Source organism: Catharus ustulatus, chromosome 20 (genome assembly GCF_009819885.2).
Source record: "Catharus ustulatus isolate bCatUst1 chromosome 20, bCatUst1.pri.v2, whole genome shotgun sequence".
Taxonomy (NCBI): domain Eukaryota; kingdom Metazoa; phylum Chordata; class Aves; order Passeriformes; family Turdidae; genus Catharus; species Catharus ustulatus.
Genome location: NC_046240.1, coordinates 6,006,186 through 6,025,140, shown reverse-complemented (window position 1 = coordinate 6,025,140; position 18,955 = coordinate 6,006,186). Strand labels below are relative to the sequence as shown.

Below are 18,955 nucleotides of genomic sequence, written 5' to 3'. Positions count from 1 at the left end.
TAAACTGGATAGCAAGCACCTTGCAAACCTTCATCAGGCTGGCAACACCCACCGGACCGCCCCCGGGGCACCTTCCATCCCCGATTTCCATCCAGCCCCAGGTTTCTGCAGCCCTCGGGACCCTCCTCCCCAGGTTCAGCCCAGCCCCAGCTCCCCGCAGCGCTGGGTTCAGCTCGGGACAAAGCCCAGCGCAGCTCCCGGAGCAGAGATCCAAGCGAGGATGCTGTAAAGCTACCGGGCCGTTTCCATGGGTACGTGAGGCACATGTTGCTATGTGATACTCGCTCCGTTTCCATGGCGACAGCAGGGCTAGCACCACGCAGGGCTTATTAGTTGCCATGGCTATTAAAAGGTGCTTGTCCTCTAGGGACCTGGAAGGACCAGGGCACCACCTTTCCCTTCTCTCTCTCTCTTTGGGGTGGCACCAGCTCCCTGGGATCCCGAGGGGATGGCCATGCTGACACCACAGGGATGGGCAGCTCCAGGCTGAGCTGAAGAAAGAGCCCAGTGCTGCTCTTTTCCATGGAGAGCCACACGTGCCCCAGCCCATGGGATCTCTCCTCCATAAGTGAGCAGAGCATCCCAGCCACAGGCTCTTCCCGGTGTGGTTCCAGCTGACAGAGCCCATAAAGTGAGGTAAGCACTCAGAAGTCCCAGCTGCTCTCTGCCCACTGCACCTTGTCACACCACCCCAGAGAGTCCTTGTCCCACCCTGCATGGTGGATTTGGTACGGCCAAATCCATGTGTCACCAGGCAAAACCACCACAGGGCTCAGCCCTTACAGGCAGGGCAGTGCTGCACAGACAGGAGCATTGTCCACCCTGCTGTAGGTCACCCCTGCCTCCCTCAGCCACTGCACACAGCCACACAGGTGGCACAGCCCTGCCTGCTACTTCCAAAGCCTGTTTTCCCAGGTATGGAGAGCTCCTTGCTCCTTTCTCCAACCCCTGGCACAAGATCCAGCCCTCAGTCTCACCCTGTTTCAGCAGTTCATGCCACAGCCCTGCACCCAGCACTCAATCATCTCTTTAACTGCATCCTAGGAGTGGAAATAAGAGATGCAATAAAGTCCTGGGGTTTATTTATTTTTAATTTTTCCCCCTTCAGACAGTCCCTGGCCCCATTTCAGAGCCCCCCACACTGCTTGGCCAGGACAGCATCTGAACCCATCTCCATCCTATCTCAAATCACCTCCCCAACAGGCCCTAAATGGGTTTTTATGCAGCTATATAAACCCTTATGGAAAATATTCACATGCTCTATTAAATAAATTAAGGGTATTATTTTCTCATCATTCTGTTAGATTTTCTAGGAAGGATGTAATTTTTTCATTTAACTCCAGTGGACCAAAATAATAATAATTAAAAAAAAGAAACACAACCAAAAACCTATAGAAAGGTATATTACCCTGTAGTGGAAAATTAGATTCCTCCCACACGATACTATAGGATGATTTAAATATAACATATAGGAATATAACATGTTATTAAATTGTATAGTATCTTTCTAGAAAGACCTACAGTATAGGATTCTAAAAATTACTCCCAAAACCTATTATGCTTCAATCTAGCCCAGCTGGTTTCCTTTCTATTGCATGCTGCAACTTTTCCTAAAAGGCTTAGGTTTTAATTGTGTCTTGAAATACTGCTGCAATCACACTCCAAGAATGGCTCTCAACTCCTCCAGAAATGACAGAGCCAAGTAGGAAGCCCCTGGCCTTGGGGTGGGATGGAAGTGGGGGTGGATGGGACTCTGCACTCTCCACAGCCAAAAAATGTTATAATTAGCAGAGGGAAGAGGGGTCCAGAGAGGGCCCAGGTGCTTCATGGGCATGAAACAATTCTGTATTTCAATTCCATTTCTCTCCCAGCACTCACCATCCCAAATATTTGGGGTATTCAAGTAGTTATTGATGCTCCAGCACGAGACACTCTTCCCCCTGTCTTCCAAAAAAACCCCAAAAAGGGTTACAGAAAAAAAGTTGCCTGTAGCAGTTGCCATAGAGACTTTCCAGCTCGGCACAGAAACCCAAAATCTTTTAAAAAATGGAAGAATTTAAGATTTTAATCAGTGCAAACACACGGGAGGCCAGGAGCATCAGCGCACATCTCTGCCTTAGCAGCAGGATGTGTTCACCCCTCGTTTAACAGCATCCTGAGAGCCAGCTGAGCGCGGGGACAGAAAGGGAGAGGAATGAAAACAATGAAACCCCGTCCGCTTTCGAGTATTTTCTGTCCCCAGCAAAGCAGCCTCTCACTGCCCAGGCTGATTCTGGACCAATACCCCACCGGCCAAGCTGTTTGTGTTCCCATTTCCTTCATCCACTGCCAGAAAAAGAAAATAAAATTCAACAATACAAGCGAGGCTAAATATTTCCCAGAACCGCGCTCTTTCTCCCATAAACTTCACCTCGCCGCCAGCGCAGCCAGCAGTGGGGGAGGAAAAACAAAGGAGAAAATCCCGACTTTTAGCACCAGGAGATGTTTTTCCGACTGTCTCGAAATTGCTCTTTTCTGCTGCATCCTCCGCTGTCACTCCCGACCCAGCTTCCACCGTGACCACAAATCAAACTTGGTGGGATAAACTCACTGCTCTGGCATTTTCACTGCTTGGCAGAGCCCCAGCTCCGGTTAGGAGACACTGGCTAAGGCAAACACGGCCCTGAGCACGCTTTGCTGGCTGCCTCTCCACTGGTGGAATGCTGCAGCACGCCAAGGTGGCCAAAGGAGCCTATTTTACCACCTTTTAAGCTTTGTGATGAGTTAGGGAGGTGATGGCATCCACCAGCAGCAGCTCAGGGACGGAGCAGTGGTTTCACCTGGCAGCAGGATGTGGGGGTAACCAAAGCCACAGCATCAGGAAAAGCCTCCAGTGCCAAGGGTGTTGTGTTTCATGCCTGAGGATATGGAGCTTGAGGAATACCAAAACAAGGAACTTCAAAAAGCAGCGGTGTTGGCCCAGGGAATATTGTTGTATGAGCTCAGCCGCTTCAGAGCGATGGAAAAAATCACACACTGACCTGAAGGGGTGATGGCAGGACTCGGTGTGCGGGGGCTGAGCTTGGGGCATGGCACCAGCATCCACCCAAGGGGCCCCAGGGCAACACCCCAGCACCCCAAGCTGCTCCAATGCCCTAAAGCCAGGGAAGGACATAGATTTGGGGGCTCAGGTAACTGCCCCCACATCACCCCAGCACTCTGATGGAGAAGCAAGGTTACTGTCAGCTCCCAGCTTAGACAGGCTGAGGTGTCTCTCCAAAATCACCTACCACCACCAAGTCCCCATCTGCTCAGCTCCTCTCTTTCACCCTCTGCTGCACATTTAGATGCCCACCAGGATGAAGGTTCATTTTATCTCCACTAACCCCATCCCTGACAGCACTGGAAGATGCAGGATGCACCCATCCTACCACAGCTCCTCCAGAACCCAAGAGCTGGAGTCAGGACCCAGCTGGCAAGGAAGGCCCTGGAGGGAGCGTGGATGGGGAATTACAGACTAAAGGAATCACTCCAGCACCGGTTCATCTTTGGGAACAAGATGATTTTGGCTTGAAGGTCACTGGGAGACACTTCTTCCATGGCAAAAGCAGGTCTCACCATGGTGCAGCCACATCCTGGGCTCTGTACACACACACACTGTGGGCAATTCTAAAACTGCCCTGGAGTTCCCCCAGATGCTCTTATGGCCACTGCCAGGCTCAGGGCAAGGGCTCTGCTCTCCTCTCAGCCCCTCTCTGCTCTGGACTAAAGCAGCCAGGCACCTGCATGGCCTTGGGATACAGGGCAGAAGCATCTCCTGCCCTCAGATACAGGCTGTGGACCATTCCCAGCGAGATTTCCAAGGCTCCCAGTGCCCATGGTCCCTGCCACGCTGCCCCATCCCCCTTGAGCAGCTCCCTCCCTCCCTGCGCTCTCCTCTCTCGCTGTGCCTGTGTGTGGGTGTATTTGGAAACGAGATCTTTCCAGCTGAACTGCAAAATGAAATGCAGAGATCACAACTCCTTGAATAGATTCAGTGCACACACACATCCCCCCAACCTCCAGCCTGCCCCCCCATGCAAAATCCAGGCAATAGTAAAAAATACCCCCAACCAGAGGTGAAAAAAAAAAATTAAGGTTTTCAGTAGATGAAAGAGGGAGACTGCGGGGGGAGGCACTGCAAAGTACTTTCCTTTTGTCCCCCAGTTCACCACAAGATCTGCAGCTTGACCCCCACTTGCTCAACCCTTGGAATTCCCAGAGCTGAGACAGCCTGGCTTCATGGGGCCACAAGAAAAGAGAAAACAAAGCCCAGCACAAAGCCAAGCCCAGAACCCAGCTGAGATGTGAACATCACTGCTGGAGAAGCCAGAGCCCATTCACTGAGATGAAGGCAGAAGTGTCTCCACCCTCACTGTGGGTACCCCGTGCTGGCCTTGGGCTCCTCTGCTCTTTTCCTGGAATAAGACAGGATTCCCCTGTGCTGCTGCCAGGAGCAGTGTCTGAAGAAGGGGCTGTGATTTGCCCACAGCAGGGGAAATTGCTCCCATGGGGACAGTGTGCTGGTGTCTGCAGGGGGCTGCTGTGGGGCAGGATGTGCACCATCCTAAGGGACAGACTGGAAGGATAGAACAGGAGCATCCTGAAAATCATCCTCACCACAGCAATGCCCCATCCAGGCAGCAGGGCCTGAAGCAATGGGTGAGAGGAAGAGGAGAGCTGGGGGCTCAGAGCACCATTCACAGCCTGGAGACTCCTGCACTAACCCTGGATGTGACAGCATGAACACACACTGCTGAAAGGGGAGTCACACAGGCAGAGGGTTATCCCCTACAGAAAGCAGTGCCCAAGGGATGCAAACATCCACCTCAGCTAGAGGAAGGGCATCCTGCACAGCTCAGCCACACAGGGATGCTCCAGCTCCAGCTCAGCTGCATGAGGGGACCATGAGAGCTCAGCTTGGCCCTTGCTGCCACCCCCCATCAGTGTCCCAAGCTGCTGACCCTGTGTGCACCACACACACAAAGCCCCAGAGCACAACGAGCTGTGAAATGCCCTGTGCCACCCCATGGCCATGGTTTGGGGTGCCTGGGGTCAGCTCACACCCACTGGGTCATCAACAGGAGCACACACACAGCATCAAGGGACGAAAGGGAAGAGCTCACCCCTCTCTCCAGCTCATGGATACCCAAAGTCCAGGGTCAGGGCTACTGAAGGGCAGGCTGAGAGTCCCATCTTACCTCCCCAAGCCATGCTTAACCCCCAAACCACTGCCTAAGGGGCACAAAATCCTAGGCACGGGTCGAAAGGCAGTGGATAAGATTATGAGGCTCCAGCTGTGATCCATCCCAATTCCAGAGCCAAGAAGCTTCACCTGCATCTCTCCTCTAGAGCTGGATCAGGCTCCACACCCTCCAACACTGAGCTAGCCATGGATCACAAACAATAAAGCCATTTATACGAGGCAGAGACCTTCAAGATTTATGCTGCATGCTTGCCGTATAGTGCAAATACATTCCCCTCCACATATGGCTGGGTCCTTTGTCAGAGGAATTTGGATTTTTGACCCTAGAAGTCAGGATGAATCTCTGAAGGAACATCAGAGACAGACCTGCACAGTGATCCTGAGCAGATTATGGTCTCAGGGGTATATCCTGAGACATATTTATGGCCCTCCAAAGCAAGATAAGTCAATAATCACATACAGTAGCAGTTACAAGTCAGATATTAATTTAATTCCTTTCCTCTCTATCTGCCCAGATAAACATTAATTCAATGGAACATCAGAGGGCTCCATTATTTATCATTCTTACTGGAGTTTGTTTTCTCCCATTAAGGTAGAATTGCTACAGCCAGGCTATCTGGACACGATGGTTCCCAAATTAAAAACATTTTGCATCCAACGCAGGCACAGGGACCACCAGCCCAGACCTGGGATTTGTGTTATTAGCAGCCAGCACCGATGCGGAGGAGGCTGCTCAAAGAGCAGCCCATCAAACGTATTTAGCAGACTCATTCACCCACAGCAGGAGGAACATTTTATTCCTACAGACCCAGGGCCAAACAGGAGCAGAGAGATTTGCTCGCTTTCCACAGGAGCCAGCCAACCCGGCCCTGGGAGCTGCACACCCACCCACAGCAGAGCTCCCACCACCTTCTCCCTCCCCAGAGCAGGGTTCTTCCCAAGTCTAGCCTCAACCCAGAGTTAAAAATTAACTTTATTCATGATTAACACCTTTACTTGCGTGGCTGGCAGCCTAACACCAAATAAATGTTTTGGCAGCAGGAGTCGCAGGCATGGGGTGAGCCCTGCCCTCCAGAAGGCAGCTTCAGCCTCGCCATAGGTTAATGAGCACTTTCTAATTGAATTAACAAATCATTAACAAGGCTTCTGCCATCTGGGCAGGGGAGGGCTGCGCCTCGGGCTGCTCTGGCCACCAGCATCTCCGGAGGGAGCACAGAGGCTGTCAGTAATGCAGGAGGAGGCTGCGAAACCTGACCTGATTAAGGCATGAATCACAGGAAATCCTGCAGGCATCACCCCCCGGCGGTGGCTGGGCTGCCAGGGTGGGTGAATCCTGTGAATCCCACCTTGCCCAGCTCCTCTGCTGCTGGCTGGGGGTTTGCCTGCAGCCCCCAGGGTTAGGGAGCATCTCAAAGCTGGTTCAGTGGATGCACTGGGGAAACCCCTTGGAATGGAACCAAATTAGAGATAAATGTAAGGATGCTTTGCACCAGGAACCCTGTAAGTGTGGGGCTAGCACATGGATTACAGTAAATAAATCCCCTTTTCTATATCAGCTTGTCTGTGCCAAGCTCACAGCTCTCAGCCATCACCTGTTTTAGCATTTCGTTCCCATTTTCAGCCCTCTCCTGCCCTCACCCTTGGATTTTGCATCCCAGCAGAGAGAGAGAAAACTGGGATGACACGGGTGACAAAAAAAAAAAACACCAACACCAAACAGCCACCGGTCCCTTGCGCCTAGGAAACACGCTAAAAATCCCAACCAAAACAACATTTCAGACACAGGAGCCAAACCAATAGACAATTTCCATCTACTTGTGACTAAACAATGAACTTCTGAGGGCTGAGTCACGGACCCACGCACGTGTGCACGGCCAGGACCTTCCAGGACCTGTCTGGCCATGCCACACCTCGGGCACGGGATGCTGCTCCTGGCACCCCAGAGCCCCTTTCCCGTAAGGCACTAACCAGCACCACAGCAGCCAGCACGGAGAGCAAGCCTCAAAGCTTCTCTCAGCAAACACTCAGGCTGAAAAATGTGTTTTTTCCATCTGCTCGAAGCTTCTTTGCTGAGGCTTTGGTAGGAAGCAGATGTGAGAGCATCCCAAAGCACGACCGGTCGTTACTCACTCCGTTATATAAAACCAGAGAATTTCCTCTTTTTTTTTTTTTTTAAATATATATTTTTGTTTTTATTTCTTTGCACCAAGCCAGATTCCTGGGTGAGAGGCCAAGGCTGGAGAAAGTTAAAGCCAAATGAACCCAGGTTGGGGGAAACCTCTGTGTGCATCGCCATCCAAAGGGAACATTTCACATCTAGGTTGCTCAGCAGAGAGCCAAGGCACTGGGGAAGGGAAAGCCACGATCTGGCCTCCTAACAAACCCAGAAACACTTAGGCCTCCTAGTTAACTAGGAAATTCAACCCTCTCCAAACCACAGTGAAGCTTCAAAGCCCTCCCAACCTGACTCTGGATGCTCCTTCCACAGTTCCCCAAGGATGGCCCCGTTCCCTCCGACTGCTCCCAGCCAGCAAAGCTGCCGGGGGCAAAGGCTCCCCATGGGTCCTCTGCCAAGGGAAAATGGTTTCATGATCCAAGTGAAAAAGCCATCAAGGAGGTTCATTTTGGCCAAAGGTTTTGCTCCCTTCCAGCAAAACAGTAGAAAAAAAGAAAAGGAGAGTTGAGAGAAACCTGGGCAGGGAACTTGGGGTAATCTGAAACTTGGTCTTTTCAGAATGGGAAAAAAAAAAACAAAATGAAAGAGAGATTAAAATAAAAATGAGAAAGCAGCATTTTTCAGCACTTCTGCAGGGGGTGCAGGGAGAGAAGAAAGCAGAAAATTTTCTCTGCATCATAAAATCCTGGGCATTTCCAGCCTGGCTCCGACAGCCCACACTGCTGAGCAGGGCAGAGCACACAAAAGCCGATCAAATTGCGAGCAGGGAGTCTGATGGGAGACACGTCAGCCCCATGGATGAGTGCCTAGGGTGGTCCAGCCCCATCCCAAATCACCCCCGCCTGTCTGTCCCTCCTGTCCTGGGCATGGGGGGCAGGAGCAGAGCTGGGATCTCCTTGGCTGCTGATGAAAAGCAACCCCCTAGGGGCCATCCACTGGAGAGCTGGAGACTCAGAATATTCTGATAAATATGAATTGATACCAAGCAAGTCTCCAGAGATGCTCCCCCACCCCACATGGGAGAAAGTGCTCCGGATTTCCTCCAAGGAGCCGGAGCAGAGCTGTCCCCAAGCAGCGAGGGGTCCCCAGGCAGGACGGGGCCACCCCTCCCAGCCAGGATGACATAACCACGAGCTGCATGAGGCCGAGCCTTTTGTCTGTGCGCCGGGAGAGAGGGATGGAAAGCAAGAAAGGAAGAAAGAAAGAAAGAAAACTTCTGGAAGTCATTACAATTCCTCTGCTCCAGTCTTTTTGGCAGACAGCTTCCCTCTCCCCTTCCCTCCCCCCCTCCACCCCACCCCAGCCTGCTTCAAAATGCCAGCCTATGATTTTTAAATGAGAAAAAGCTGCGCTGTACTCCAGCACTTGGATAAACTCCTACACAAACTTCCAGATGTGACACAACAGCCTGGAAGGGAGAATTCGCAGAAGAATCTCCTTAAAAAACACATCCACACGCAGGGAGCAAAGGAAGCACCTGGCTGCCGGCACGGCTGGGCCATGGACGGCTCCAGAGATCTCTGGTGAGATGAGGTGTCACCTAGATCAGGATCAAGCTGCTCCTGGCTCTTCCAGGGACGCAGGGATGGGAGGAATGCCGGCCACTGCGCCCAGCTCTGGGAAGTGAACACCGCCTGCTGCTCCCACTGAGCTCCTGAAAGGTTTGTGAGCAGCAGGGAAGAGGATTTGCAGTGATTCATCTCCTGGGAGGAGGGAAATAGCCACAGCACCCCTAGGCTGCCCTTGCTAAAAGTGATGGGTCGAGATCATCACCCAGGAGCTGGGGCGAGCCCAGGGAGGCACCTGCACCTGCCCTGGGAGCAGCAGGATGCTCCATCCCAGCCAGGAGCATCAAGGAGCTGTGGGAGACCCCTCAGCCACACAAGCCAGGTTTCTTTTCCCCCCAGGAGCCACAGAAGGGGAACAGAGACAGTGAAGGCTCAGCCACAGCGGGAGAAATTCCATCTGTCTAGGGAGGGGCGGGAGGCACCAGCCGGCAAACTGGGTCATGGGAGGGAAACAAGCTCAGGTGCCCTGGGATGGATCAGACACAGGTGAAGCAAATGGATTCTGGCTCCTTTGTGGGGTTTTTAAATTAAAACAAGATCCATTTCAGGTCTGACCTGTCAAATCAAAGCGTTTTGCTTTGTTAAACTCAGAAGTGAGGCTGGAACAAATGTATAGAAGCGTAAGGACACCACGTGCACTTGCCCAAAAAAACACACCCTTTTGATAACAAAAAAAAAAAATATTTTTAACCCTGCATCACTCTTCAAAGAGCAGCACAAGCAGTGTGTGGCTGTCCCCATGAGCTGACATGGCTGAGGTCACCCCACAGGGTGACAGGGGTTCCATTTGCCCACTGTCCTCACCACAGGCACTCCCACGAGCAGTGCTGGGGGGCCCAAACCACAGCACAGGCCAGCAGCCTTAGCTCTCACCCCCAGCAGGCAGGAGGGTGCTGGCTCTGTTGGACACACAGACATGCCTGTCCCCCAGCCAGAGCAGCACAGAGTGGCTCCAGCACAGACCAGGGCACAGCTGAGCTCAGCAGGGGCTGGCTGTGCCCTCAGTGGGGCCAGCACTGCCTTCCATGAAGAACTAAGCTCTAGCACAGCAGCTCCAGCCATCCTCTGAGCCAGCCTGGTGCAGATCTTAGCTGAACCTCGGCATGAAGCCCTGGGGCTTCCAGACCCATTCCTGCAACTTCCAGCAGGAGTTGGCAATCAGCACCTCCCCAGGACCCAGCTTTGGTCACCCACCTCTCCCTGCTGGGGAGTGAGCAGAGCCATGGGAGGCAGGTGCTGGAAGAGCCCTCTCTGCTTTATTGCAGGCAGAAGGAAGGGCTGCTTTCTGTGACTGGATCAAGAGTTCTCTTGGCCAAAGCCATTCCCAAACCCCAAATCCCAGGGACTGTGCCGCAGAGCAGCCAGGCAGGATGGGAGCACTCCTCCCAGCAGCACCCAAACCTCCCCTTCCCAGAAAGGGCATTTGCAGAGCTGCCCTTCACCCTCCAAACCAGGAGAACAAAACAGGATTTCAGCCCATTTGGGTACATCTCCCCAGGAGTGCACCTTCCAGCAGTTTTTGCAGCATCCCGTTGCCATGTGCTGCTCTGCAGGCAGGCAGGTGTGGGGGATGAGGCAGTTTTCAGTACTACAATAGATATCACAGGCCCTTTCAGTTACACTGCTATTCTCTATTCAGAGCTCTTAATGCCAAGTGGTAGCATCCTCCCCACTTTCTCCATCCCCGCTCTTCAATCACTCCACAACTCTCAAGAAATAGCCTCTCTGATCAGAGGAGCAGCCTGGCACAGACCCTGGTACAGCTTTCATCTCCCCATCCTTCATGGTGCTTTCATTTTACAAGTGAAAGTCAAGCTTGCCTCCTCTTTTCTCCTCATCAGAGGCTCCTGCTTCTCCTCTCACAGCCTCACCAGCACGCACACCAGGACCCCCTGCATGTGCCAAGCCTTTCTCATCTCTGAGCACTGGGACCACTAAACTTGTCCCTGCTCCTTCTTCCCTCCTGACCCAGGCAGTTCTCACCCAGGGAAGAACCTTCCACTCCAGAGCCACCAGGAACATGCAGGCTGTCATCCAGGCTTGTCCCCTCAGGTGCTCATGGCTCCCAGAGAGGTTTTTCACTCAAAGACCACAATGAACTGGAGGGAGAAGACAGGTTGGCTATCTAGTACATGCTTAGAGTTAAAAATCCCAAGGTTTCAGGCTCTGGAAAATTTCTGTATCAGGACAAACCTCATTACCTTTTTCTAGCCCTAAGGGAGAGCAAGAGAAAGAGCTTCCTGGTCCAGGCAGAGGATGCTCTAGACAAAAACCCCCCAAAAAACCTAAATGGGACTTTGCATTCCTGCTGGATACTCAGCACCCCAACCATCGCCCTGCCCTAACCTGACCCCAGGTACCACAGCCACACAAACTGCCTGCACAGGGATATAGAGCAGAATCCCAGGAATTCCAGCTGCACTTTGGGGGTACAAACCGTTCTTCCTGGGTAAGAGTGAGTCCTGCACCTCCTCCTGATGCCCCATCAACAGAAAATCTTAGAGCACCACAAATCTGCCTGGAAAAGCCCCAAGCTCTGCATCTCCACAGGAACAGCTCAAACCAGAGTCCTCCCATCCAGTTTCTGCAGGAGCCAATGCAGAAAGGTAAAAGCAACCTGAGAGAGTGGCAGAAGGCAGAGAAAGCTCCAAACTCCCTGGAGCTGGGGCAGGATTCACCAGCTACAGAGCAAGAAAGACTTTCCAGCAACATGTAACATGGTTTTAACACTGGGGCACAATTCATAGAAGGTTACAGCCTGAGAAGGGCCACCACACTAAAGAAAAATAATGAAAGTAATAAATATAAAGAAGAACAGGCTCAGCTCCAGCACTGGAGTGGCAGAGAGGCAAAGGGATGAGCAAGACAACGCTCTGCTGAACAGCCCAGCAAGTGATGGGACACAGTGCAGGTACCAATGTAGCTATTGCTTTTCTCTCATCTGAAGGCTGAACTGCTGCTTTTTTTTAGTATTGTTTTTAAATAAACTCCCCCAATTCTGGGTCAGTGACCCTAAAAACAAACAGCTGCATGCAGCCACATGACTCAAAGATCCACAGCATCACCCTTGTGGCCCCAGGACTCCAAGCAAGAGCCTTTCTCTGTCAGTAACAAGTGAAAAATTGGCAACAAAATCCCAGCTAGTGGCACTGCACTTAACGCTCCTCCCCAGGTCACAGTGGTGTCTGCAGGTGCCCACAGTACCACTAATTTTCCAAAGACAAAAGTTAATCAGCTTGTTTTTGCAGCCACAGAGGAGAAAACACATTTCAAGCTGCTACTGGGGTGGGGGATTTTACTGAAAACGCTAAAACCTGCAGGTGTTAACATCATATTCAAAACATCATTTCAAAGATTAAAAATAATGAAAAAAAACAAAATAGAGCGACTTGGAAACATATTTAAACCAGCAATCATAAATATTATTAGTCATAGTAGGCAACAAGAACACACGACTTGCAGCCTGTCATTAATATTTCTTTCCAAAACAGAAGGCTTCACAAAGTTGCAAGATTTCCTAAGATGTTTAAATAAAGGCAGCTTTGAACTGCTTAGCTGGTCTGAGAGAGATCTGGGGAGAAGCTGCTGAGAGTGTTCATGACTGGGAAGAGAAATCTTGGATTTTTCCCTCCTAGGGGACATTTTAGGAGAGAAGGCAGCCTGTTAATCAGAGAAATCAATGCTGAAGCTCAAGTAAAACAATATTCACAACTCCAGCAGACCTCTTCCCAAAGCACACCAGCCTCAGCTGAGATGTAATCCCTACCAGCTCCCGCACACCAGGAGTGGGGAAGGGCTAGCACAGGGGATTCTGGTGCTCTGTACCATGTAACATGTCCTCCCTGCTGCTGCACAGCCTCTCCCCCTCCAGATGTGGGGCTGCTCCCAGCCCTGCTCGTCCGCCTCTCGCACCGGCAGCTCAGCACGGACACGGGAACTTCCCGGGAAGCCGCTGCCCCTCCTGCACCAGCCCCTGCTGGAAGCCACATCGCTTCACTTTATTTCACCTCAGGTTTTCTGAAAATAATGAATGAAACTGGGTTTGAGGATGGTAAAATAGTTGGAATGCGACAAGCCATGTGCTGGCTGCAACTCAACTCCAAAGGGAAGCTCTAAAGACACCAAGGCTGTGGAAAGAAGAATTTTTTTCTATTGTCTCCTCTATTTTTTTTTTTTTCCTTCTTTTGAAAGCTTAAACTTGACTAAAGCGGCTCGGCCTGTGCCAGAGCAGATAGGGAGCTTGGAAGGAGATCAGAAGCCTTTGGGGGGTCGTGGCTCGCCCCAGGATGTGACAGACAGCCGCCCTTGGCCAATGCACAGCCGGGACCGTGACCCTCACCCTGCCCCAACCCCTCCGAGCCAGGAGCATCCCCCAGGGGACTGCAGGCAACGGGCCTCAAGCACCCTGAATTATTTAGGGACCCTGGAGCTGGGCAGCAACCCAACCCCCCAAAACATCCACCTCCCTCTTCACCCGTCTCGCAAACCCTCAGGGAAAGGACCAGGGAGCCTAAAATGGGCAAGAAACGGGGTCAGGAAGGAAGAACCGATGCACAAGGCAAGAGACCGGGGTTGGGGTCCCCCGGTGTGTCGGGGGAGCGGGACCGCAGACGGTCGGTGCCCAGGGGTGCTCCCCAGCAGCTCCCACTCCGAGTCCCGGTGGAATGGAGCGCTGGAGCCCGCGGGAGCCGCGGCATCGCGGCCGGGGGAGGGGAGCCCCGCACCGCACACGGACCGAGCCCCGGCAACAGCCCGCAAAACTTCCCGGGCGAGCAGCGGGATGGGGTGGCGAGCATCGCCGGTGCCCCCCGCTACGCCGGGGACGGCGGGTGACGACGGGTCCTCCCCATCCCCGGCTCCTTCCCCACCACCCCGCGGGCTCAGACGGGAGGTGTCCCCCGCCCTGCCGGCCGCTCCGGGGGCGTGGGGGCCCCGTGGGGCTTACCTCGCCGCCGAACACCTGCAAAGGATACGGGTTACAGACCAGCCGGAGGCACCAGCTCCGCGGCCGGCTCTCCTGGCTCAGGTAGAAAAAGACGACGGGGGCCAGCGCCGGGTAGGGCAGCGCCTCCGCCTCCGAGTCGCCGCTGCCCGCCTCCCTGTCCCCCGGCCCCGACTGGCCCCCGGCCCCGGACAGGTCATTAAGGCGGATGAAATTCTTGGCTCTGCCCGGCTCCGGATCCTCCTCGGCGGCTCGCGGTCCATCTTCGTCCATCCTCTGGCCAGCGGCCCCGGGGGAGCCGGGGCGACGCGGGGCGAGCCGGTGGGACGCCTAGAGCGGCGAGGCCATGGCGGGGCCGGGGGGCTGGGGGCTGCGGCGAGCCGGCTTCAGCGCCGGGGTGCCATGGCCGGGCGAGCCACTGCCTCGCCCCCCGCCGGGCCCGGGCCGCCCCCCTCGTCCTGCCCTGCCGTCTGCGGGCTCCGTAGCTCCTCCTCGCCGTGCCTTCGGGGGCCCGAGCCGCCCGAACCGCGGGCAGGGAGGCGGCGGCGGGGCGGCCCCCGCTGCCGGTGCTGGCCCCCACCCGCGGGGCGGGCCGCCCTTAGCGGCTGTGCCTGTGCCCTCTGCTCCCCAACATCTGCCCGGGGCGGGGGGGGGATGCTGCCCGGTGCCCCGGGGACGGGCGGCGGCGGAGGATGCTCCCGCGGCGGCCGCGCCGAGCCGAGCGCTCCGCACAGCTGGATCCCTCACTCCAACTTCAAGTCCCGGCTCCTCCTCCCCCCGCCGCCAATGGGGGCTCGCCCGCGGCCCCCCAGCGCCTCGCCATTGGCTCCTGCGCGTGTCCGTCCGGGGCCACAGCTGGACGGGCAGCGCGGTCCCCGGCGGGGCTGGACGGGGCGCACCCGCCCGGGCACCGGGGCCGGGCACCCCCTGCCCTGCGGGGACACAGCCGAGCGCTGGGGGCCGGCAAGAGCGGAAAGCCCCGGTGGGACTCTGCAGCACCGGGAGAGGGGGAAGCCGGGGGAGGCAAGAGGCAGAGATGCGGCGGGGATGGACCGCCCTGCGCTGTCTCTCCTGCGGGAGGGAAGAGCGCCAGCAGAGCAAGGCCGGAAGGGCCAAAGTGCCGGGAGGGCTGCAGGAACCGCTATGGGCCCTCCCGAGCGCTGCCTGAGCCTTGCACCAGATGCTCGCCCTGCTGCGGGACCCCGGGGTTGCCTCCTGCCCCGTCCCCCCCGCCTGAGAGCGGAGAGCACGCTCCTGGGCTCGGTGCATGTGGGTCACCGCCCGCTGCTCCCCTGTCCCCAGTCCCCGGCTGCTCCAGAGTGGTCACCCCGTCCCGAGCCGGTCGCCCCCGGGCTGGCTGGGCACACGAGCCCGGCCAGCCGCTCGCAGAGGGGCTCGGCCCCGAGCAGGGGAAGGGGACCCATCAGCCCCCATGGTCCGTGGGAGCAGCCGGTCCCCCCGGTCCCCCCTGCTCGGAGGACGCGGCCGGAGCTCCCTCTGCCGGTGCGAGTCCCGGCCGCCGCCGGAGCCGGCCCCGACGACCGCCAGCGCCGCGGGGACAGGCGGGGGACACACGGCCCCGAGCGAGGGGCACGGCCCGCTCAGCGCTCCCGGCCACTGCCGAGCCAGGCGTTCGTCCAACAGGACCCGAGTAAAGGATTTCCTGCCAGCACCCCGCATTTTGACATCCCCAGGCTGAGCCAGGACCCTGCTTCTAAATGCTTAGAATTTTTTTTTCCACTTTAGAAACAGCTTTCTCACCCTTCCCCAGTAACCGTTCCATCATGTTTATATAAATATGAGCATGTCCTTCCCGAGAGCTCCAGCTAGTCCAAAAACACCTGCAAGAACAACAGGCAGATGCTCCTGTCTGACCCAAAATGCCTTCTCTTGGCCAAATCCTGCTGGCCTGGGAGCACACTTGATCTTGGATTCACAGCCTGTGCTGTCCAACCCGAGACAAATCACATGGCTATTGGCAAAACTTCAAGGCCAGCCAGGCTCTGCTGCAGAGCCGTGAGCGACAGTGTCCAGGCAGAGGAGATTCAGATCCCCTAGCCCCCCGTGCAGGGCCGGGAGACCCTCCTGCTGTCCCGAGGGACACTGGTGTGACAGCACACGGCATGTGTGACACCAGGTGAGTGCAGAGCCCATGACACAGGTGCTAAGGACAGGGACTCCCATTTTTTCCCCAGGTTTCTCAGCGATTCCCCCCTCTGGATGCAGTGTGTGCACAGAAGGGGCAGAGCTCAGCTCTCTTTGGCTTCTCCCTGCCACAGCCAAAGCCCAGAGCAGCCAAAGCTCATGAGCACACCAAGAGCTCCCTGAGCCCCCAGCCAACCCTCGGGCAGCGGGGCACGCACCAGCCCTTGCTCCCTGGCAGAGCACAGCCCAACAGCTCAGCTGTGCTACAAATGCAGTTCCCGGCAAGGTCCACAAACACATTTGCATGTACAAGGTGCAGTCTTAGATCAAGCAATTTCCTCGCTACATATGTACAGCCTGGTCACAGCTGCTTTTGATCCGATTCTCTTTGTATCCCGATAATGTACAGAGAGCCTTTGTGTGTCGGGCTGTTTATTTAAATGGATTTGGAGCAAACATTTTTTTAAAGCCGAAGCTTTGAGCCTCTAAGTGGGTTACCAGATTATATGCTGTCTCCATTTTAATTACATTTGGCTCATTTTGTTTATTGCATACATTTTCAAGAATTATGCTCACTGTGAGAATTTGAAAGCATTTTGCTTCAGAAGGTACCTGCCCTATAAAGGGATCCAACATCACACAGGAGAGACAATGCAAACCTTCCCATCTCCAACAGCATTCTCCCTTCAACTAGGACAGGAAAAAAGGAAGAGGATATATGATCTGTCAAGCCTAAATTTAAAGTGAAGCACCCAAGGAGGATCAAGCCAGCAGCAGCAGCCTAACATGAGTTTGGCACGAACAAATACTAAACTAAGAAGCTGTTCTTGCTAGGGTAAGAGTGATCTTGTGGATCTCACAGGGATGAGAACTCAGAGCCTGGCACAGCCCAGCCAGGATGTTAATTTGCCCAGCCTGTGTCGGGGTGGGAGCCCTTCCCAGCACTGTCACAGCCCACAGCATCTCCACAGGGAGCCCTTCCCTCATGCCCAGGCTAGACCAGGAATTTGTCTTCCTCAGACAAGGGGGTTTGTTTGAGGAGGGCTCAGCTCTCAGACAGAAGTGGAGTGATCTGTCAAGGACAGGGAACAGAGCTCCAGCCCAGGGATGGAAAGCAGCAAGAAGTGACCCTGGAGACCAGAGCTGCACATTTAGGGATTTGGGATGTAAATGAGTAGAAATTTCAATACAGCAAAAGGAACTAACGAGGTCACAGTCACCTCACACACACAGTCCTGGCCTTCTAATTAGACCAAAGATAACACAGGAGAGAAGGGATGAGGGTGAGCCAGGGACAGCTTAAATAGTTGCAGGAATTTTAGGGCTGTGGAAGGGGAGGAAGACGCAAGCGGAAGGAGACTCATGCACTACAACATCAGTTATGCCCTCAACAGTTGAGATGAGCTCCAAATTACTCAGCAGACCCCTGACAGGGACACTTGAGGTGGACGAGGAGGAAGCAGCCCCACTTTCATTACAGCACAGCCCTCTTGCTCTGCTACACAGTTTAGGAGGTTTTTTGGGGGAGCACAGCCCTGCACTCTCTTCCTTAGCAGTCCTTCTAGGAAAAGCACTGTGAGCAACACTTCATGTCAAGGGGAAGGTTTAGCCAAGCTGATGCTCACCAAAAAATGTCTCTGGCTCCAGCATGGTAATGGGATTTGGAATCAGCCATACAGGAGCTACTCTGGGCTGCAATAGTGAAAGCCTCCATCTGTAACCACTTTGGCAGGAGGAGGATTGAAGACAGCCTCAGCAGAGAGGCTCCAGCCCAATGGGAACCAGTCACTATTTGTTTTGCTGTTGACATACAGCTGCAGTAGCTGTGGGTGATTTTAATAAGGCAGGACAATATTTCTATCAGTTCTGGGAGCTATAGATGGAGCCCATATAGTATCTGGCTCAGGGCTGAGTGATTAATCACAACAAGGTCCAAAGCTCTTCTCATGCCTTGGAACTGGAGGGAAAACACACATTTTGTTTCAGATGTCACAGTCTGGGGGCAGAGCTGCCTCCCACAACCGATTCAGATTCAATTGCTGTGGAAGAGCACTTTGAGAGCAGCAAATCTGCTCTGTCCCTGCTCCCCCACCCCACAGTGACAGCCAGTTCTGTGGGATCAGAGCCCTTGCTGTGCAAAGCAGCTCCTGGCTGCCCCATCAGGGAATTGACCCCCTGAGAAACACCATTCACAGTGTTTGAGCCGACACAGCTACAGCAGACACCCACCAAACCCAGCCTCACACACACCCTGCTTCCCTCTCCTCCCTGTTGCATGACCTGGCTGCTCCTCCCAGCCCCAGCCCTGACAGAGCCCTGCTGGGATGCTCCCATCCTCAGCACCCACAGCTCAAAGAATATTTCCACCCCTATGGATAGCAACAGACCAGCCCCACGTTCCACACAGCACAAATTAGCACCTTAACTCCTCATAACCCCATCCAAACATCTGCTTTCCTTTTACTAATTCCCTCTGTCATCATCCAGACACTTCCTTGATCTTCCCAGTTATCCCATCAGTGCCATTCCCAGTCTGGTGCTGCATCCCCAAACTGGGGGCTGGGTACTGGCACCAGGAACCACCAGAGGGGTTGGGAGAAGCTTAATGAAACCAACTGCTAGAGGCCACAAGCAGGGCTTGATGTTTCTTTTTTTTCCCCCTCTTTAATGAATGTTTTTATTGTCTCTCTCAATCTTTATTAGGTGAAGAGCCAGACAAGTAGTTGGAGGAAACACATACTATGGCATGAAGCACAACCACTGTGCAAGGGGGCGTCTGTGACCAGCACAGTCTGCTTGGCTTGCATGAAGGAATTAATAATTTAGGCTGGGGAATGCTTATTGTTGGCTGATGACCAGCACTTTTCTACATGATCAATGTTGGCACCTTGACTTTTTGG

At 54.3% G+C, this 18,955-nt stretch overlaps 1 protein-coding gene across 23 annotated transcripts in view; it reads right to left on the bottom strand.

Annotated features, from left to right (window-relative positions):
• The window catches only part of CACNA1G (calcium voltage-gated channel subunit alpha1 G), a 144,742-nt gene extending 130,479 nt beyond the window's left edge, over positions 1-14,263 (bottom strand). For all 23 annotated transcript variants that reach the window (XR_004419806.1, XR_004419807.1, XM_033076861.2 and 20 more), the window contains exon 1: positions 13,942-14,263. Coding sequence is in view for 21 of the 23 variants with exons in the window: in XM_033076861.2 (XP_032932752.1) it covers positions 13,942-14,183 (242 nt within the window). In the remaining 2 variants the exon portion in view is untranslated. The remainder of the gene's footprint in view (positions 1-13,941) is intronic.
• Between the last annotated feature and the right edge of the window lie 4,692 nt (positions 14,264-18,955).